Source organism: Charadrius vociferus, unplaced genomic scaffold, assembly GCF_000708025.1.
Source record: "Charadrius vociferus isolate BGI_N301 unplaced genomic scaffold, ASM70802v2 scaffold108, whole genome shotgun sequence".
NCBI lineage: Eukaryota > Metazoa > Chordata > Aves > Charadriiformes > Charadriidae > Charadrius > Charadrius vociferus.
The window spans coordinates 795,853-819,034 of NW_009649770.1; the positions used below are offsets into that span (position 1 = coordinate 795,853).

At 38.5% G+C, this 23,182-nt stretch overlaps 1 protein-coding gene across 2 annotated transcripts in view; it reads right to left on the minus strand.

Moving 5' to 3' along the window:
* TENM2 (teneurin transmembrane protein 2) overlaps nt 1-23,182 on the minus strand; it is a 543,058-nt gene that overhangs the window by 88,592 nt on the left and 431,284 nt on the right. For both annotated transcript variants that reach the window (XM_009890877.1, XM_009890878.1), the window contains one exon: nt 5,193-5,387. In XM_009890877.1, the coding sequence (XP_009889179.1) occupies nt 5,193-5,387 (195 nt within the window). The remainder of the gene's footprint in view (nt 1-5,192; nt 5,388-23,182) is intronic.

Consider the following 23,182-nt stretch of genomic DNA (forward strand, 5'->3'; position numbering starts at 1 on the left):
AACACTTAAATATATGCAGTAAGAGTTCCACACACAAGCATTTGTCTGGGGACATTTCTTCTGAAATACGCTGAAGTTCCAATGACTCATGTACTATATTTAAATAACAAAATAAAAAAATAACTGAATAAATTGCACAGTTTAAAGGATATTTTTCTCTGGAGTATCTTCATCAATACTGCTATTATTACTATTGAAATGCTAGAGCGCTGTGAGAATAACATTATGATATCCACTTTAAGTACCTAGAAGTCAAAATATCAGTGGCTTTCAGCTTCATTTAGACTCGTAAATTATTCAGGCACTTCTGAGCATTTGATTCGTGTTCCATTAGTAGCTGAGCTGTGAAACTGAGAGTCCTAGTTACTTCAACCCATATTCTAAGCAGCAGATAATTCCTCTTAAAGAAATAAAGAAAAATAGATACAGATTTTATCTTTTCTCAGTCCAGAAACAACAGAATATGAAAGTGAAAAGAGTTATGATGAAAAATCATCCAATGAAATTTCAGTTGCCATTTCAATCCTGATAAAGGAACATTGTCAGCTGCCTTTCAAAGAAACTCTATCAGTAACGTTATGGTTTTCCAAATTTTTATCTTACATCATGAATTTGTGTAAGTATACTACACTCAACCGCAAATACCATAGAGGCTTTACCAACAGCCTTTTGCTGTGGAATTGAGGGCCAAGGTCAAATTCATGTCCTAAATAAAATGAATTCATCTCATGACTGGTATATATTAGCTCACAACAGAAGGACCAAGAATGATTGGCATTCTCTCTTGCAGCTCCAGGATGATCTGAGTTTATAATGAAAGTGATTTATCTCTCATCTTTTTTAAATTGATCCTTCTAAATTAAGGCAGAGACATTTTCACTCTACCTTCTGTGAACAATACTTGATCTTTAAAATTGCAACTTTTCTATAAACATAGAGTCTTGTCAAATTATTTTATGTAGTTGTAGAACATTTAAAGTAAGTATATAGATTAGATACAACCCAGAGGATTGAGGCAGGCACACTTAGAGATGCAATAACATGAGTTATCAGCATAGTTCTGATTTTAATTCAGATTACAGTAGTACAGAAATAAATTGCTAAAAAATTTCTTGTAACATTTTCATTTTAATGATGACACTGGCTACAGGTCGTCTTTTTTTTTTTTGAGATCTAATGCTTAGTTAATTGGACATGAAAATATTATAACGCAATTTCGTATTTATAGGTAACCCAAGATTATTTTGTGGTTCAGTTCAGATAAGACCTGATAAATTCATAAATTCTAAAATTATTCAGACTACTTGTCCTGTACTGTTATTCCTTCTTAGTGCTTAACAAAATTAGAAACTGTCCAAAGTTTAGGCTATGTCTTTCATGCTATTTCTGTTGAACTCGATAGACAGAGCTGCGATAAAACAATCTTGCATAAAAATCAATGAAGAACACAAAGATTTAGGTCAATTTACTTTTAGGATGAAGGCTACTTTCCCCCCTAAATTTAGTCTATTCTATTAGTTTTAGATGATGATAGTTTAATGGAAAGTTAAAAAGGGTAATATGTGTGTAACATTGTATGTGGCAGGACAGCTAACTTCAGGAGATACTGATGAGTCCTAACGCACTCTCACTTCAGAAATGTATTGTATTCCTTCCCAAATGAAAGTACTAATGAAAGCAATGGGGAGCATATGAAAGCCACCACCTTCCGCTACATAAATTGTCTTTCCTCTGTCCTGAATTACAGTATTCACGCAGCAGAGACTTATTTCCACAGAATAATCCTACCGATACCCTTGAGCCCCCGATCTCCCTTGTTTTATAGAATAACACACTTTGTCTGTTGTTCTAGACAAATGCACTTTAGAGCTGTTTTGTTCTATCATATGGGTAAGTAATAGCTTTCAAAGTTTAAACTGAAGAGAGTTTTTACTTTGAACTCAAATCTTGTTCTATTTTAATACATGCTCTTAGAGTTATCATCTTGGGCCAGATCCTCAGCTGCTAAAATTAGCATAATGTGATTACCTGCAATAGAACTACATTGACTTACGCTGCGCAGGCTCTGGCCCCGAGTCTTTAGAAGGGTTTACAATGGTATTTAATAAGGATTTATAAATGGAGCTTCTCTGGTGTTTAAACAAAGGAGAATGCGCCTTATCAAGTAAGTATGTTAGACTTAGAACTCCCAGCCCCTTGGCAGCTCAGATCATTAGAGCTCATTTAGTACTGGGCCCTCTGCAGATTTGACAAAAAAGGTACTGAAAGCAATTTATATCCCTAAGGACGAAAAAGGAGGTCAAGGAGTTTTCTGAACAATATGTACCATAAAACCCCCAAAGAGCCATGAATTGCACTTATGAAGTTAAATGTCATTGAAAAATGACTCGACCATGAAACTGACAAGAAAACCACCCCTAACTTAACCTAATTTGGCAATTTCACTTGTCTCCCCCTAAACTAGATTGAATGAAACCTGACAAATATGCCACTTCATCTTGTGTGCAAATTTGTTAATAGAACAACAGTGTTTATGCTGCAAAAATTGTGCATCGCAAATATTGATTTCGGTGCCACTTTCATTTCAGGTAAATTGTTTGAACGATATGACCATGATGAATATCAGAAATAAAAAGCTAACGGGAAGAAAAAAACGCTGACCCACTTGTTCTAATTCAATATCCTAGTGGAAAACAGTGAATGAACCAACCTTCACCATTCCTTTTGGAAGCTCAAATCAATAGAGGAGATTTCATATAATATATATAAATACAGATATATTTATTTGTATCACTCTACCACTAGAATGGTAGAATTTTAATTCATGCAAAAACTTTAAATAAGACCAGATGATTACCTGCAACTGGAGAGACACCAAATCATATTATACCCTTTTTTCCTGCATGTCTTGAATTAATGTGAGAAATATGTATAGCACAAATGGAATTTTAAAGTAGAAACATGATGGTTGTTTTTTCTTTATTTGTAAATTAATTTATTGACTTATTTATTGCCCAATGATGTATGCAAAAGGTTATCTTATCCTTTCTTGTCATGTTATTGGCCCCTTACAAGTTTGCAGTCAACACCTCCTGCCTTTGTAATCCATTTATCTTTTTAAACAAAAAAATATCTTTTCAAGCACACTGTAGGTTAAGTACGGTATATCCTTTCACCTCACACAGTAATTCACTTCCCCAAAAACTTTGTTGACTGACAATATTTTGTAGCATTTCCAACTTTGAATGGTGTTAACATTAACACCTTTGCAAAAAGATACGGACCAGCTTGTTCCATAAACTCTGGAGTTGGTGGTGTGTTTGTTTCACCCATTTCAAACTTTCAGCTGAGGATAAGATGAATTAAGCACTATAAGAGCCTATTTCTCTTACAGGAGAGATAGGGCATTTGTGATGTCGAGCTCAGATACACCACAGCCATTCTAGACAACTGAAAGTAGAGAGAGAATCCCACGCAAGGAGCTTAGAAATTACAATGAAGGTGAGGGAGGAACTGCTTACAAAGTAAAATTTACAGAATTCAAATGAAAGATCATTTTAGGCCATCTACCATAGTCTCTCTAATAATATGAGCATTTATACAACAACACAAAACATGATGAAATTTACCTAACTTAATAAGACTAAGCAAGTGATTGCAGTTAGTACCAGAAGGAGAGCTTCTACATTTCTGGGGAACCGATTGAATGTTGTAGAGCATGCTAAAGACAGTCTTTTCCATCTTTGATTTTGATGAGAATGCTAGCTATAACAAGGCATTTCAAATAATTTTTAAATATTTCCTACAATCATACACTCAGGGTGAACTGAGAACTATCAATTCTAGCAGTCAAAAAGGACATTATAGAAATTTCCAGATACAGCTTAAAATGTAGCCCATTAAAAACAATGGAAAAAACTCTACCAACTTCAATTAAGTTCTGGATTAGAGCTCTAATAACCAGTGTTGTGTTGTGAAGCTCTCCTGGAAGGACACGACAGGAATGAACTGAACAAACAGTTGCAGTGTTGGCAGTCCTACTAGTGAGGATCCTCGCTTCTTTTTTGCTTTTAGCAAAATAAGATCACTTAGACTAATGCAAGATCTTGTCCTAAAGGTGATAACTACAGTCCACACTCAAAGAATAAAACCCTTAGTGGTTTAGGTCCCCGTAGTTTTCTTCCTTTTGTTTTCCGATGGGAGAAACAACTGTTTACTATAGGGTAAGATAAAAATTGATACACGTGGCGGACAGCTGTGCATCTCACTCAGAATACTCCACAGAGACTCTTTAGTCCCGAAACCATGCAGCTCCAGTCCTAGCAGTTTAGTCCTCAAACCGCTCCTCCTTTTGGAGGATTAATAAGCTCTGGAATGTAATCAAAAAGGAGCTTGAACTATTACCGCTCTGAGGATGCTGAACTGTCTATTTAGCAATCGTCCAGGGAGTTAAGTTCCCTTTTAAACCCACACTAATATATGTTAAAAAGAAAGGCAGTCCAATTTATGTTGTGCATTCTAACAGAAAACACTGTGAATAAAAACAATATCGAGCTTAATCTATGACCACATTTCGCATGGGTTGTTTTGTTAAATTTGCTGATTCTACGTACACAAGGAATTGGACACTTTCAAGTGAAGAGTTTTTCTGCATTTAAAGGACAGTTATTGTTTGTCTGCTCCATCTATTTCTTTAATCCCACGTGACTGCAGCTAACAGGGGTAATTTGCCCTACATGAGGTCTGTAAGTAACATGGATACCTAAGTCTTTCAAATTTGTTTCATCTTCTGTCTTAATAGTGACTGATATGTTTGCTTTGTGTGGAGCTGCAGCTATACAATTTTGTCTACCACTGCTCCTTTTTTCCTCTGTGTTTCATCTAAATTGTTCAATAAATACAATCCATAAGGAAACATTTATTGTCACTCTTCAACAAAGGAATTATTCAGGTTTACTTGTGGCAGACATTCTTAATACTGCAAAACAACATATACAGAAGACCAGAAGTTTAGTCTGAACTTTGATAGACCAGTAAAATTGTGATGCACTACATTTTTACCACTCTCTTACAATAATCCGCTACAGTAGTCATAAATTTAAATTTTTATTCTGTTCTTTCCTTTTTTCTACCCATTAAATAAATCCCAAACCCATAAAACAAACACACAACATAGAAAGAGGATGTCCCACCTTCCTCACAGTTTTCTCCTTTATAGCCAACAGAACAGACACAGTTCCCTTCGATGCAGGAACCATGACCTCCACATGAGGGATCGATACACTGGCTGATGGGTACATCACATTCTGGACCTTTCCAGCCACTGTAGCATAAGCAGGTGCCTTTAGAGTATTGACCATTGCCACTGCACAGAACCGGGCAGGCAGCTGGAAAATTGAATGAAAGAAAAACAGCACACAGGTCATACATGTATTCATGTAGAAGTGCACTAAAAGTCAACTACCAAATACTTATATGTATATTCAAATATGTTAATTTACTGGGGAAAAAAAACCCTAAGATAATTTTTAATAGGTCAGTTCTCCATTTCCAAAATAAATAATTTGATTAGTATTTAATAAAGCAGCATATGCTGGGCATTCTGACAATACAACTACTCTTCTTTACAGACTACTGATGATGTTTGGTATAACTAATGAGGTAACACGAACAGATTTGAGTCTGACATTACTCTGCCTTGTTCCACTAGGTAACGTCCAATTTTCACAGCTAGCAGAACACAAAACATTGAATCCCCAGAACATTTTATTATATAGCGTCTTTCTTACTCCATAATACTTTTTTAATGTAATGTCCCAAAACTTTTTTAGACCCTTTTACTTGCTTTTTTCAGTGTAAGAATCTTGAATACAGGAATAACACAAGCTTTCATCTACAACAAATGCACCTTGCCACCAATATCCCTGCTGGACCTTGTTTTTCCAAATCCCAGAGTGACTGCTTTTATCCTGTGTGTATGGGCAAGAGAGCACTATTAACCCTTATCCCTCCCTCTTGTATTATTAAGGGGGTAAGACATATTCTAAACAAATATTCATTTATGCAAATGAAGTGAAGCCTATGAATAATAAAGGTAGTCAGAAGGTCTTGGATGCCAGGAATCAGATGTTGTACATATGCAGAGCAATGGAAAGAAACAAGTGGTTTATTAAAAGCGAGTTGCACATAAATGTTACACTAAGGCATATTATACACACTCCTGTACGCCCATGTGAACATGGCAATCTGTGAACTTACTTGCCTGCCAAAGACTGAATGAGTGGTCACCAGCCAGAGAAATGGCAAAAATAACAGAGGAATAACAGAAAGTGGGAGTAATGAAGTGAATCTTTGAGAAAAGGTACACTTTTGTGCTCTTCTCTCTGATGCAGTTTGATGAAGACAGAAAAGTATTTCCCTGTCTTTTCACTCTTCAAAGTAATTAGAAACTAACAGCTAGTTTTACAGTACCAAAAATATACTCCAAAGGTGCTATTAATCATTAAAAGGTCCTAATGTCTTCTTGCTTCTATTACCCCTTTAACCTGAATGATCAAGAAGAACCCAAGTAATTGATTTCCTACAAAGAAATGTGTAATTGTCCAGTTATACAACTTCTCCACTGTTCAGTCCTGTAACCCTTATTAATCTTAGCTATCCCATTGATCTGCTGCAAAAACACACTTCAGGATAGATTTTTTTCAAGTGTTTTCTTATTTGAAATGGGAAAAAATTGATCAGAAAAAAATATATTCAGATTTGTAACCTGAGATGTTGGCTAAAATTTAGTGCTGAGAATTATTTCAATTAAGACTACAGGTTGATGGGCCGTGTCACATGTATAATCATTTTTAGCCTATTTTTTCTACAGTAGAATAATAACAGAATTAGTACGATGAAGTTTGGGGTTTTTTTGCTAGCCCTACTCTGTCTTAGGGCCATATTGTCCTTCTTTTGGTAGCAACAGGGCTTCATTCTACTTCATTCCTGGTGTTCTCGCTTACTGAGTCTTGTTCAATCTTTTTCTTCCTCACTGCAAAAATGAATACAAATCTGAATAAAATATAATTTCCAGCAGCAACTTTCTGGTTTCAGATGTGACATATGATGTGACAAGGCGTTTACTGAGTTCACTGAACAAGTTTATGCTAAAGTCCTACTGGTTTTGCTTTTGGCAGCTGTTTTCAGAATTAAGTTTACTGACCCAGGTGAACTGAATGACAATACAGACAAATATCCATCATGCCCATACTGCGCTCTAGGATGGCCTATTTTACATCTTTTTGCACACCATCATGAAACACCCTTCCATGATATACAACACGCTGAAGTAGTAGCAACTTGTATGCCATATGACTGACTATTCCTTCCGTCTGCATGCATTACATCATGGAGCGAGCATGGCTTTTCACTGCCTCGACGGGCTCACTGTTGCTACTGCAAGTCATATAGGTGAGCCATAAAGAAAGGGATCAACCTCAGACCACTTCTGCTCTTCAGGTATGAAGACCTTAGGACACAAACAATTCCTTTGTCCATAACTCTCCATTTCAATACAATTAAAAGCCTTGCTTGGGCTGACATTGATGCATTTTCCCAAATCACTGTAAGAAAGGTAATCACTTCAGTCCTGCTCTTTTTAGTTGCCATGGCGTAGAGGATCTGGAGGTGAGTGACCAGAAGGTAGCTTGTCCTAAAGACCTGGAATAATCATGAGTGGCAAGTTTCTTGGTGCCACCTTCCAAACCCTGACACATTGTAGACACACTGTCCCTTTATCTGGGCCTCATCTTAACACAAGAATATCTCTCTCTAGCAAAGGCACCTCTCAGCTCCTGTATGTGGCGGTTAAGCCTGCAGTCCTTTTGTTCAAGTCCACCACAGAAGGAAGCAATATTGTTAGATGCAAATTCTCTACATGCTTCCGAGCCACTGCAGAAACTCAATGTTATCATTATTAATGGTTGCTCAATGTGCATTCCAACTGCACTGGGACACACCAGCATACAGCTTGCCTTTGCCCATCAACCTCCTCACCAAGCTGTGATAAAGCTGTGCAGAAAGAAAAGGTCCCAGGAAAGCTAAATAATCAGTAGGCAGTAGACAGTTTCTTCAGACAAACCACATTTGTTGAAGTAGTTATAAAGATGAAAAGTTCGAGTTGACTTACAAGCTGGATACAAGTGAGGAATACCTTTTTTTGTTTTGTTGTTTTACAGGCCAACATGGCACTCAACACCTGAAACAACATCCGTTCTGCAAACCTCTCCTCTGCCGTCAAAACTCAAGTAAAGGCAATAAGTCTATTTGAACAGCACAGTCCCCCTGCAAGAGGCACCGAGCAGAAATAAATCGGCTATTAAAATAAAAAAATAAATAAAACAAAAAAGCAACTTAGACGTGACCACTCTAGACCTAGCCAGATTACTGTGCCAGCCTCCTGCTGTAAGATTGCTTCTCTCCTCGCCTTGCCCGTAAGTCTGGTTAAGCAATGGGCAATTGTGGTCCAGCTAGAAGAGGTGTATATCTCCTATTTGGAACATGTCTATGGGAAGGCTATTCTTAGCTCCCACTTTTGACCTGAATTTTCAGGGTTTTACTTCTGGGACACCAGAGACTGGCACAGCAGAAGAGATGGTGCTGGGTCTCGGGTTAAAGAGCTCCCACAGTAGTTTTTTAGTGTTCCCTTACTCTGCTGTGGTGCTTCAGGACTTTAAGTAAAGCTGAAAGCCATGCCACAGCTTTTCATTCCTCTCTTCATGCTTCTACCAGGTCAGAGGTCTTGCTATGGTTCATAAATCTATTCAGTCCTTGTGAAGCTTGTATATAAGTTGAACAGTAATCTGTTTTTGTTGGTCTGCCACTGCAGTATGCACTGCCAAGATGTTAGTGATGCCAGAACTGACTTTGGACAAATGACATAATCCGTCACTTAACCTTAGGGATGAAATGATTAAGTTAAGACATTTGCAACCTAAAGCCACAAAGTTTAATCTACAACACTCTGCTGGGGTTATTCTACAAACTATACAACAGGAACATCACTTTGAGAATAAGAAAGATTACAGAGGTTCTTGGTCAGATTTTGGCATGTCCAAGACTGCCATATCACTAAGATTGCAGGAGAAGCACGTAAGCAAGTATGCAAGGAAGCGTAGGTTAGAAGGAGCTGGCTTGTCACTGCTGTCATAAACAGCTCTTCATTAATGTTTCTGCCGTGGGTTTACAGGCTGCCCTAAGTGAGGAACAGAGTGAGAATCAAACTGCTCTTCCATAGAGAACGGGAGCAGGCAGTCTAAACAGAGGTCTGCTATGCTTATTTGCTAGACCATGTTGCTGCAGGGCGAGACCCCAAACAGGCCACTCTAATTTTACATCCAGGTGGCTTCAATTAATGTGCAAACAAGTCAAGGGTCATCTAGAGTTCTTGTTATCTGTGACTGCTTATTTTCCCTACGTGAAGTGGATGGCCCCTATTCCAGGACAGAATTGACTGTTCAAAGTCTGCTGAAGGAGCGTGAAGGAGGGTGGTTTATGTTATGGAACAACCAAGTTCCATCTCATTTCTGTGGACAAATAGGTTGTATAAAGACAGCCACATATCACACACCAGCACTGCCAAAAAAATCCTAGAAGTCTTCAGGGAAGTAGTTATGGCAACACTCAAGTAAGTTAAGCACAAGGGTGTATCTCCTTAGTGAAGTCTGAAGAAGCAGAACAGGTATTAACCCTACATGTGGTTTTGGTGATGTGACTACGCCCTTTACCAGCATTCAAACAAACCCAGACTAAGTTCTTAACATGGGTCTCAGCTGATCAACGGATACTACAGACCTTTGAGTCCTGTAGGTTGCACACATTTAGGAGCTCAACTATCTGCTTTATGACACCATCAGAGCTGAAATCCATGAATTGAGCAGGAAAGACGAGACAAAGATCCGTCTAAAAGTTCTCTCTCTGAAGGTAATCTTTGGATAGGTATTTTAGAGTAATGTTAATATTCCCTGATGCATGAGGAAAGGTGATTTCATAACAGCCTGTTACATGTGGGCTAGGAGGGGAGATGGTAAGGGATAATGCCCAAATGGTCTGGCATCAAAACCCACCATTTCGTCCAGTGACATTTAACACATAGGTATCCCAGCTGCAGTCTGTGTACACACTCCTTTCACCCACCCTTATGGTATTCACATGTACATACTCACCAGAGGTGTTCTTCTAGAGCATGGCAAGAAACCAGTAAAGGATACCTGAGGAGTCAAACTCTTGGAGGCTGTTGCAGAACTTGGTTTAGTTACACAGCTGCTTGCTTGAGAGGGCTTCCCCTGCTACTTGAAGTTCCAAACAGGATTTGAAGGCAGAGTTCTGGTTGGTTCCTCTTGCTGTAGAGCAAACATTACCCTGGTGCAGAGAGAGCCCTGCACCGCTAGGATCTAAGCTGTCAGTTCTCTACTGAAGACTTTGTTCAGTTCCTCCTCACAAAATAGACAAATTGGTATACTTCTCTTGAAAGTTATTTGAGTTCCTGGGCACAAAAATATGCAGACCTGGAAGGCTTTTGAACTTGCATCTGCAATACTTCCCTGTCCTGGACCACGTCACAAGCAATGCCCTTACATTGCTCTTATTTTGCAAGCAGCTTAGTTTTACATCCAAATGTAAATTTTCAAACCGGACATAAGAAGGTTATCTTCCTTTGTGCCTTCTACAGGCTTATTCAGAGCCCAGACAAGCTGTCAGGAGTGACCCTGTATCAAGTCAAAAGGTTTCAACGTATGCACCACAGAATTTTGTGGCCAGATGCTCATGGCAGGTTGGTGAGGGGAGTCACTGGTCTGGATGGACAAAATTGCATCAAGCCTGTTGGGGTATTGTTTGAGTAAGGACCAGAATGGTTGCATTCATAACACTCGTAAGCCCTAATTTTGCATATAAACCTGATTCTTCTCACCACAAGTTGTTGTGCATAAAAGATGAGCTTGACTGCCTAGTCACAGGGTAAGCAGTAAGGAAAATTAGGACTGAGGGGTGAAGTGCAAGTCTAAGGCTGCGCTAGCAGAGCACTTAGACACCATCTAAAGTGCCCTTGCATCCTAAGTACCGCTAACTGTTTCATCAAGCAATTTTAACAAGATTACCTGAAAAGTTAAAACTTGTGGCAGAACATTTCCTGATCGAACACATACTTAGACAAATTAATGGAATGAAAATCTACAAAGGCTACTATACACAAAGAGACATTGTCTACTGTAGGAAGTCCTAACAGAAGTTATCTCTAGAACCTACAGAATTTGCTGGAGAAGCGTCAAAGACAGGTACAATTTTTACTATTCCTCAACTACATCTGCTTTATGACACCATCAGAGCTGAAATCCTGGGTAAAATGGAATTTTGGTCTGAGCCATTACAGCTTTACTTCCGTAATATAACCTCCATACAAATACATTCAGAAAAAAACATTCTGAAGAAACACTATTTATACTCATACGTAAGACATGTTCTGCTCTTGCTGAACTGTACAGAACTTTGTCAGACCTAAGAGAAATAAAGATTATTTTTATCTGTAGATGTTCCTGTTTTGGAGGAGGAAGTGAGTTTCAGTCCTGAAACTTTTGCTAAAGAACAGATTAAAAGAAATGTGCCTGACAGCATACGCACTAACAAAACTGCGTAAGGATCACCTGTTCTGTATATGTGGTCACGTACTCATACATCTAATTGATCTACTCTGACTAGTATGATCCAACAGTGGAGGATATGCACTAATATTAGCATGCATAGCACTTGTTGAGGTATACACAAAGTTTACTTGAGGTCAGACAACTACTTGGTTCTACACATAGACACATTTTGAGTCTTCTCATCAAGAAGAATTTCCAAATTTTTTGTCTGGTTTTGCTCAAACAATTCTTCCGTATATGCATTACTGCAAGTCAGCTCAGTGTCCCTAAGCTTGGGGGAAGTCTTTATGTATCATGAAACACAGTAAATGTTCTTCAAGTCTTTAATACAACCATATTAACATTCTATAGTTGTCTCTCAAAAATCGCCTGAGCCTACAGATTGCGCAGTGTTGATACGCCCTTTGGACAGAGTTGCACAAATTCCTATGTCTTAAAAAAAATGAAATACACGCTAGCATAACAGAAATCCAGTTGTTCTTTGTTTCACTGACCACGGGGAATTGTACTGAAGACAGATATAGGTCAAACTTCTTACCAATGAATCTTACCAGTGAACATTCCAAGTGCAGTTCCTCTACGGGATAATTAATTCAGACTCTGTAATAGCTCACATTTAGACTTCCTTTTAGCAGAGATTAAGCTGGTACTGCTGAGAGATTATGCATGATTTTGCCAGTGTATAAAGAAGATGGATTACTGTTTATGACAGTCTAATCTGAAACCAATAAATGCATTCCAGGTGAGCTCCAATCTGGAGCAGAAATACAGGAACGATCCAAACCCAATGTCATCTACAACTGTCTGGTTCCAAATACCTAAAAAATATGAATAGGGTCACATTGTACCAGCATTTTTCCTCTTTTTGGTTGTTATCTTGGTGCGCATGCAGCATTTAGTCTACAAATGTTAACTTCTCTTAATTAGATTAAGAGGTAAGCAGGTGAAGACATATTTTACTGATGCTAGAGATGAATACTAGTTCAACTGTATACCAAATCACTGAAAAATTTTAGATTTATTCCAAAAGTTACAACCAAATTATTGCCTACAGTCGAACTCCTAAAGGGAAGTTATATCTATTTAGATACAAACAATTTTAATTTCTAAGTTACTTAAAATCCACAAAACCACTAAAACCAAAGGAATTGCAAACATTTGTGTTTTAGAAAATAATCCCAGTTATTTAAGAAGTTCATTTCTGACAGCCTGATTCAAAATGCTGTCTCTAGACCTTACATTATTATTATTTTAAACAAACCAGTACTTAAACATAACAAATTATCACATCCTTGTTACACCGACTGTTTGCCCATAAGATATTTCTAAAAATTAGGAAATATTAAATACATGAGTATTCTTATGTGTAGTTTAAAAATACATTTTTTTGTGTGACAACACTTTCCTTCATATTTTACATTTAAATCTATTTTAATTAGTTGGGTGCACATTTCACTACTTGTCTGCATGCCTATTAGTTTTAATGGGAGTTCATTTATGGATATGAAAATCTGAAATGACTTCTAAGACCACTCCATGATTTATGCTGTTCACTTTTACTAGTTTATGTTATTTTTATGCTACTTTCCTGGTAAGAAGCAGCCCCACCCCTAGCAAACGTAGCCCCAAGAAAATCACTCTGGAATGGGAGATTGAATGATTCCAGGCCCATTTTCCCTCATCTTTCTGCCTCACAAATGTGGTATTTGCATGGTCAGGAAGAACGGTGTTTGACTGGACTGCCCGCTCTTCAGAGATCACTGTCTTCCGTAAGGCTGGAATGTTGTTCAGAGCAGTGACGACAAGGAAGATCTAGAACATCTTTTAGGTTGCTCTAAAACCTTGTGCTCTTCCAAGCAGAAGTCATCTTGTAGAAATTCACCCAGCAGCAGAAGAATGAACAACTATGAATAACTGTTACTGATGTTATATGCTTTATTAGTTACTTCAGGGAACTGTTTACTTCGGCTACAGAACACACAAATAATTTAAATGATTTAATAGTAGTTTTACTCTATGCTTGCAGGCATAAGGTCAATATTAAGACGAAGCGTACAGCCCTTCATCATAGCCATGCTCCACAATCCTTACTGCGGGTGCCCAAACCCGAGCCTTACCAAGCTCCCTTGTCTGGCTCTGTCAAACCGCACATTAGTAAGCAAGAAAGAGATTCACAGAAGAATTTCCAGAAGGACAAAAAACCTATCAGGTGTGTCAAATCTCTGACATTCAGAAACCATTTGGGGAAAGTAGCACACGCTGACTTAAGCACTAAAGTATGGATGCTTTAATTAATCCGGGGTGAATTTAATTGCTTTAGTTAAGTGGAAATCGGGTTAAAAATGATGCAGAGCATGCTGGGGTGTGTTAAAAACATGACATATGAGTTGGATGAATCGATAAATTAAAAGCGCACAGATGTTTTAATTAAACCCAGGAAAGTTAACGAAGATCACTAGAGACTTTTAAGCCTATGATTAATTCAATTCATTTAAAATACCTGTAGAGATATGGGGATGCCTCCATTTGGGGAGTTATTGAAGTTCTCAATCGATAAGTACTTAAGCTGTTCCGCAAAAAAAAAAATGGCAGGATTTTTATAGAAGTGACTGAACAGCATTAATTGCACAATGAATATTTACATTCTTCTGAACACTCAGCAAACTTTTGCTTTGGCCAAAATTTATCAAAAAGATCATAGTTTTTCTCATTGCCTTTAGTGTGACCTTATCTGTCAAAAAGACAACACTTTGTCTTTCCTCCTCTACTATTCTACAAAGTATTTATTTCCGTTAGATAACTGTTCTGCTTACAACTATTAAAAAAAACCCCAAACCATGTAAGAAATATGAATATGTCTTTCCACACTATCTAGCAGCAATTTCCAGAACAACTGCAAATATTATCTATTTGGGGTTGGTCACTTGGTACAAGAAAATTTTGCTTCATGCATTGACCCTTATAATATTTTTAATAACAATAACAATGCAGTCTGTTAGGACAGGGAAAATAAAAATTAAGCAAATGCCAGATACATGGGAACTAATTTAGTGGTGGATTGAAAGGGCTGAAGCCCCATTACTGCTAGCATGAATGTGAGCTTAGGCAATCTAGCTAGCCATCAACAAAGATCTAAGTCTTAGTTCTCCAAAGATATTGGAGTCCTGAGGGGGGAGAGAAAAAGGCCACTGTACTGTCTCACTGGAAAAGCCACAGCTGAACATAAAAAAGATCTTCAAGTGGTATAAAACAAACTGCAAATTGGAGACAGAGAGAATAGAGGACATTTGAGTTCAGCTAGACACTTGAAAAATCAGCTTGCTGTGCCAGGGTTCAAATGTCTTGAGGACTTTCTCTTGCCAGTACATTCTGGATTCAACACTTCGTCAGCCTGTTTGTTCCCTCTCCACTACTGCAGCAGCTCTGTAACTATCACCACCTATATTAAAGGAAAGATTGTAGTTCTCCATGCAGTACACTAAGATGATTTGCAAAATGGCAGACTGACTTGCAGCCAATGCAGTTAGGGTCCTCCCCATCTACTACACCATTACAGAGCAGCACGGTTCAATTTCTTTTTCATATGCACCAATGCAGTCAAGGAAATGGAAGTTACCCTGCACTAGTTCTGGTTTACCACAGGAGAATGTGACTGAAAAGCTTGCCACGTATTTTGTGTCTTTGAAAATAAAGGCAAAAAAAAAAAAAAGGCGGGAAGAATTCTTTTCAAGTCTCTGCATGATACATGGGATTGGAGGAAAATGTAGGTGGCGGATACAAACATCCTGAAAACATTGCTTTGCAATCTAAAATTCTTTTGCAGTGGGAACTAGTAACACAGAATCAGAGCTGTGAAATTCCCGCTTTAAATATAAGCAATGAAGTTGATAGAACTACAAGAACATGCAGAGAAATAAACTTTACTTTCTACCAACAGATGGAAATAAACAGATGTTGAAATCGACTACTGTCATAGACAAGCATGTAGATCTTCATTTGTATGTCTTGATAACTTCATCACTAGAAAAACTGAGGAGGAAGGGAAAACTAAACTACTTCAGAGGTCTCAGTGGCTATCTCAACAGAAAGCCTGTGAGAAATCAAAGAGACGATGCTTCAAGCTCACAAAAAAAGCAGCAGTAAGGGCAACCACCAAATACCAGAATTATCCTTCCGAACATATGTGTTGTGATTCATAACAGAGAAGCACTAACAGCATGAAGTCACTTATGCATCTAGAAAAAGAAACGAAAAAGTGGAATATTTCTTCAAACATTTTCAGTAAGGTTTTACACCATTCTCAGCGAATCGTGTAAAAACTATTACTTCTCCGGTAATGGTTTAGTTCTGGCTAAATAGCAGTGCAGTAGATGTGGGATTGCACTCGTAAGATGCAGTATTCAGGGTATTTAAAATCCAGACTACTTTGCTCTCATTTTAGTTACGAGAATCATAGAATTGTTTTGGTTGGAAAATACCTTTAAGATCAACTCCAACCGTTAACCTAGCACTGCCAAGTTACCCCTAAACCATGTCCCTCAGCACTACATCTACGTGACTTTTAAATACTTCCCGGGCTGGTGACTCCACCACTTTCCTGGGCAGCCTGTTCCAATGCTTGACAACCCTCTCGCTGAAGAAATTTTTCCTAATATCCAACCTAAATCTCCCCTGGGGCAACTTGAGGCTGTTTCCTCTCATCCTATTGCCTGCTGTGTGGGAGAAGAGACTGAGTTCTGCCTCACTGCACCCTCCTTTTGGGTAGCTGTAGAGAGCAATAAGGTCTCCCCTCAGCCCCCTTGTCTCCAGACTAAACAACCCCACTTCCCTCGGCCGCTCCTCGTAAGACTTGTGCTCCAGACCCCTCACCAGCTTCGTTGCCCTTCTCTGGACTCGCTCCAGCACCTCAGTGTCTGTCTGTCTTGGAGTGAGGGGCCCAAAACTGAACACAGCACTCGATGTGGAGCCTCACTAGTGGCGAGTACAGGGGGACGATCACTGCCCTAGTCCTGCTGGCCACACTAGTCCTGATACAAGCCAGGATGCTGCTGGGCCTCTTGGCCACCTGGGCACGCTGCTGGCTCACATCCAGTCGGCTGTTGACCAACACCCCCAGGTCCTTTTCTGCCAGGCAGCTTTCCAGCCACTCTGCCCCAGGTCTGTAGTGCAGCATGGGGTTATGGGGTTGTTGTGGCCCAAGGGCAGGACCCGGCACTTGGAATACTACTACTATTGGCCGTATTAAATTTACCAGAAAAGATTTGAATCATAGCATGCTTAATTGCACAGGTCCATGTTAGCTGCAGATACTTAAAGATTAGAATTTTTTTTTGTTTGTTTGAGAAAGCAAAGGGGGATGACAGCTAACTGAATTTATTCTCATTCAAATAGGGTCTAAATATAGGAAAAGATCTAAATTACAGGTTCAAACCTAGATATAATTTAGATATGAAAAAAGTAATGCATGCTGAAATCTGAAGCTGTGATTCAGGACTGCTTCTGTTATTCAGGGATGGCAAATGTCTAAGGATCTCTTAACAGCTGTATTTCATAACGTGATTTACAATATTACTTAATCATAGTTGCTTCAATGACATTTTCTATCATCGCAAGGACTCCAATATGATCACAACACAACTGCAAAGACAAACTCTTAGAACTTAATGAAATAAACAAATACCAGTACAAGTCCATGGAGACAATGCAATCTAAAAACAAAAGGTAGATTGCAACACAATTAAATAAGCTAACCAAATAAACACAAACACAAATTACAAAGCATACATCACAGTGAGCACAATTCAGCTCAGCAGAGCATAGTTAGATCAGAGCGTCACCAATGGAAGTATTATAAGATTGGGAGAAAGATTTTTGTCTTGCCAGAAACTAGGCTGCACAATGGTTTGCATCCTGCTGTATTTGTATGCATGTCCACCTCCTTGCTGCACTGGGAACCTTCGGAAATATTTTATTTATTGGCATCCTATTGAAACACAAAATATTTGTGCAAATAGATGTGCTGTTGCTGCACGTGTTTAAGAAGGGAAGAAAGATAAAGTGAAGTAACTGATAACAGAGAGGGCTTCAAAAGCAGCTGTGAGAGATCAAATGAATGTATGCTGCTTCTAATAAAATAATGAAAATATCACTATAATGCTGTAGAAAAAAACCCATTAATAAGATTCTACTGTGTTTCCATATGCTTTTCATCTTGGACATAAGCAAAATAAGCTTCCTTATACTCAGCCAACAAAACTCGGTTCCCGTTTGTAGCCCCCAGCTACAGTACTGCCTTTGGCTCTGCCTTTGGTCTCTGATTTTCTACAGGTTGGGTAATGTGCATCTTTATCTGATCACTCTACTGTTCACTGAAATCAGAGGCTCACAATTACTTACAAGCCCACTTCTTTTTACCCATCATGTTTTCTCCAGCAGTGGCATTAGCAACTTTTCTTGGTTATTTCCTTCTTCCTTCATTACCAAATTCCTCTGCTTTCCCCATTTTGTTCTTCATTCTTTTAGTTTTGTCCTTGAAATTTTCTCCTACAGAAGTAAGTCCACCTTCTTAGCTGCACCACTATCTTGCAAGCTCTTTGGGAAAAGGAGTCATATATAATTTCAAGCTCATATGCTGCAACATTATTTAGAAACATCAAAGGGCAATGCAATACACAGGCACGAATTTGGCTGTATGTTTTCTGACGGTTTAATATAGAAAACAAATGCAAATTAAGTTGCTATACTAAAGGCAAGTATTGGGTATATTTAACAACATTAAATAAATATCCTAAAAAATTTTAAAGCATTTTTGCTGCACTATAAAGGCGTAACTATAACAAACAGATGGAAGGATGTGCTTCTCAACAACAGGAACATTCCCACTTAAAATTATTCAGGAGAAGCTCTTCTGTAGATAAATTCTTTATAACCCTGAATTCAACGCTGGAATCAGCAGAATCCATAATAGCTTTAAGAACAATGAGAAGTTACTATTTTGCTTGCTGAAATCCATGTTTTTAAAAACTGCTTTCTCAAATATTCACAATGCTAAAAGTAGCTCCTGGGTCCTATTTCAACTTTCTAAATATTCCCTGACATAGAATGTAAAGGATACGAAGCACCGATTTCTAGCCTGGCGCAGGCTAGGGAGTTATCTGACAACTCTTACATCACCATCCTGTTACTAAGAGCATATGCCTTGCAAGGATCTGCTAATCCTCACATTTAATCTACAATGTACTCTAGCGACAGGTACATGTGTTTAAAGAGTAATGGAACGTTAGGATGCTAAATGACTTGTGTTGTAACAGAAATTTAACAAGGTATCTGTTGCAGAATTCAGGAGTCCAGACTCTCCAGTCCCCTGTTTTTACCTCTAATCTCCAACAGAGTTCACAAGGATTGACGAGGAAAGCTGCAGACTAGAAATGATGGTTCTTGTATTCTGTTCCTTGTCGCACTACTGACTGTGTGCCTTGAGCCCCTTTTGGAGCCATGACCACTAACAATCAGAAAGAATTCCGCCTGTGACCCCTTCAGTTCTTGCCTCCTGTTTAAATTGCCAATTAGAAAGAGTTACAGTGGTGGATTTTGTGTTGGCTCTACTTGTCTACCTGACACTGGATCAAAGCTACTATCTCATTTCATGCAGGCAAGCTAGCAGCTGATAGATGGCAATGACTGTCAGTCATTGTCAAAATAGGTTACATGTCCATTTATTTATTCTGTAATTATTTTAGGCACAGTTAATGGCATTTGGAATGTACAGCAGTTCTGTAAAACTAAGAAAACTGAAGGCAGACAGACAAGCGCTGCCCTGTACATAGAGCTCATTGGAAGGCAAGTGAGGACACAATCAGTTCGCCAGAAATGAAAAACGTCTGCTAATAAAATATCAGACTTTGAAAAGGAGAAGAAAATTTATAACAAAGGCATTTTAAGGTACTGAGTCAGAGAGGTGGGAACTGCTGGAGAGGAACATTGCCAAAGACAGCCTTGTCTGTTCAAGTATCAAAATGATGCTTCCACCCACTGAGAGAGAAGATTTGAGTGACAAGCCAGGGCTGTGCTGCTGCTGCAGCACATACATAAGTTGGCACACATACACACATAAACACACAAAACCCCAAAACAAACCCACCCAGAAAGAGATACTCAGGGAGAAGCTGAACATGCTGAATTTTGTCAACTGCAAGAAAGGATGCGAGATATGTGTGGGTGAAAGTCATGAATGCAGAATTTCCAAAGAAAAGCACTTTTTTTTTTAAATTTTTTTTTTTTTTAGGAGTACAGTGTAAGTGATGAGACATGCTACGATTATGAACACACAAAATGCCTGCCAATAAAGTTGTTGTTTCTCTAATTTCTCTTTTCTCTTTAACCCACTACTTGTCAGCATTCTTGCTGCATCACAGCGGACAATACCACTGTTCTACCTGTCATTAAGGTTCATAATCTGCACGTTATTTTTGACTCATCTGTTTCCTTGCCTCACGTTCAGGCTTTGACAAAGTCTTACAGATTTGTTCTGCATTGCATCTCTTTGTCAGAATTCTTGCTCTAGCTTTCAGCAAATAAAATCTACCTTAAATCAACACCTTTTTCTCCAGCGTTGATAAATTCGGTCTTCTTCAGTCATGTGTGCAACAGTGCTGCAAGAATCACATTGTTAATCTGTTAATCTAACCTTCAGCTATGTGGCTCTTCTTTCCCAGGCGTGTGTCAGGTCCTCTCCTCTTATCACATGGAACATGAACTTCATGCTCCAACTTCATTTACGTACCCGCTTCACCCCAGACTGCTCACCGCCAGAATTCTGACTTCAAACTCTGCGACTTACAGTGCTTTTGAAAGTCATATATTAGAAGAGCTTTTTTGCGCTCTTTCCTATGCTCTGTCTCCTTTGGAGGTCACATTTGCCCTCCATTATCCACATGATGTTATCTATCTGCCCCATTATCCCTCTTTAAAACTGCCTTTTACCACAGTGTTCCCCAAACCTGACAAGAGCCACACTGCTAGTGTGTTTATAACACTGCCTATCAAGTTTTTTTTCTTTATATCTCCACATCTGTCAATTGGTTCCCATTCACTCCCTTTCAACTCATATTGACATGGTAAATTCCTGGAAGCAGTCACTGTTTTTATTTATTTGGTTTGCTTGTAAAGCACTAACCACAACAGATTAGCTTTAACAAGTACTATTGCTCCTGACAATCTTTTTAGGATGCCATAAACACGGTGGTTTTCCTATACTATTTTTCCTCTCCCACTCCTTTCTCTGCAGACCAATCCGCTTCGGTTACCATCGTGCTTAATGCAATCTTCTTTGCTTGTCTGATCTATAATCTGTTATTGCATGAATTTGCAGTGATTCACTTGAATATTTCAAGACACACATTCGCCAGTTTGACTGTGCCACAGAAGACCCGCAGTGCTGCCTCACCACCGGTCCCATCTCTTTTGTCAGGCTACAAACGTATGCAGGGCAGGCAAAGGAGAAAGGCTATTCAGTATCACCTCTCACCTTTCCATTCTTAGTCCGGTGAGCTTCTGTCTACTGCACTATTTTCAGCTCCTAAAATTTCTAGCCAAGTTATGAAAGCAAATATTGTTTTCTTTACACAGAGAGGAAATACTAACTCCTATACATTACCAGCATATGCTGGACACCGTTCATTCATGTGGACCACATGAACGTGGACCACATGTGCTCTACAGCAGCAACGAACCGAGTACTGAATTATTCAGCAAGATGCACTCCAAAATTCATGTTTTTCCCACTGCAATCACTCCCCAAACCTCTTATGCCACTGGGAGCATTCTGGACACAGCACTAAGAGAATAGTTTCAAGCAGAGTATTCAATGGACAAAAAACCATTACTTTATGCACTGTTGCCCAAGCAATATGCTTCTGAATAACCTCAAAGCAAGAAGAGGCCCCAAAACCTGAAATTTGAATAACAGCTGAGAAAAAGCAAGAGTTGCTACTTCTAGCAATTATAACTTACTTACCTAATAATTGACAGCTTTTTACATTTTTATACAGAGATTAACAGTACACACATAACAAAGAAAATGGCAGTGGTAGGAACTCTTATTGTGGTGCGGGCAATCATCAGAAACAGCATATCCATTAGAATAAATTTAAAGAGAGATAGACTACACTTTACTACTACAAACTAAATAGATGTCGCAAAAGAAATAAAAAGAAATTTTAAAAAACCTACCCTTCTTTTTATACTTATTAAAGTGGCGCCGTCCTTTGCCAGTAAGCCAAAAACAAACAGAATGAAAATAAAATAATGAAAAACCCACACAAGGAGAACAGGAAAAGAAACTGCGTATAACATAAATCTGAATCATTAGAGTTCTTAAAATCAGATTAAAAAGTCAGCTGATCAAACATGGTACAAATTTCTGGTTTAAAAAATCCAAAAGCCTTCAATCCATTTAGATTAAAATATTCAACATGTTTCTTATTACATTGCATAATCAACTAGAAGTGTCTGCTAAATAGCAACTTCATGGCAGCTAACATGAGCTACTCGACTCAAATTTCTTCTTCTACAAATCGGACACTGTCTCTTAACAGGTTATGCTCATCATGTCAATGTAGAAATCCCACGTGATGGTACACCGTTTCACCTTTTCAGATTAGCTAAATATGCTTATGATGCAAATCCTAGTATTTTAAAATGCAAAATTGAAGGGGGCTCTGAACACATTTGCAAAACAAAATATGACAGTGTCTTTGGAAGTATTTTTGTTAAAGGAGTGGAAGAGTTGCATGCCCTCCAAAAATATTATGAGATGAAATGAAATTACAGCCAACTCTGAGTCACTTTGAGGAACCCGACTCATTGTAACACTGCACTATACAAATGGTGAAAAGCAGGACACGACGAAGGACGCCTGCTTGCAGATTTACCACAGAACTTGGCAGCTGAAAGACCAAACTATTATCAGACATTAACAGTGGGAACATTAAGTAAGAAGGACATCTTGATATACTTAGGTAGTTATGTCATAGAGGTTACAGAAAAACAGATGAATATAAAAAAGTGACAACACACCAAAATAACATAATCATAGCTGCATGTCTGATTCTTTAATCGATCCTTGGCTATAGCATCACTTCTTATCAGTAACTCCTACAGCTAATGGTGCACGAGAGGTTACTCACAGTGCAGTTCCATTTACAGCAAATCTTCCACTGGCTTTAACTATCCACATTTTCTTTATCAGGATAGATCACCACCCACTGAATTATCTTTTGATTATCAGACTTTCTTTTTCTTTATATGCTGTATTTTATCCACATGAGATTAAAATGTATCATTACCTTCTTTGTGCGTTAGGTGGAATTCTTAATTCAGTTAAACTCCAAATACTCCAAATGATTTCAAAGGAAATCTTGCCTGAGCAAGGATGGAGTAAATCTGTTGATACTGGCTACCTAAGAATACGTTATTTCCACAGATAAGGGAGAGAAATAATG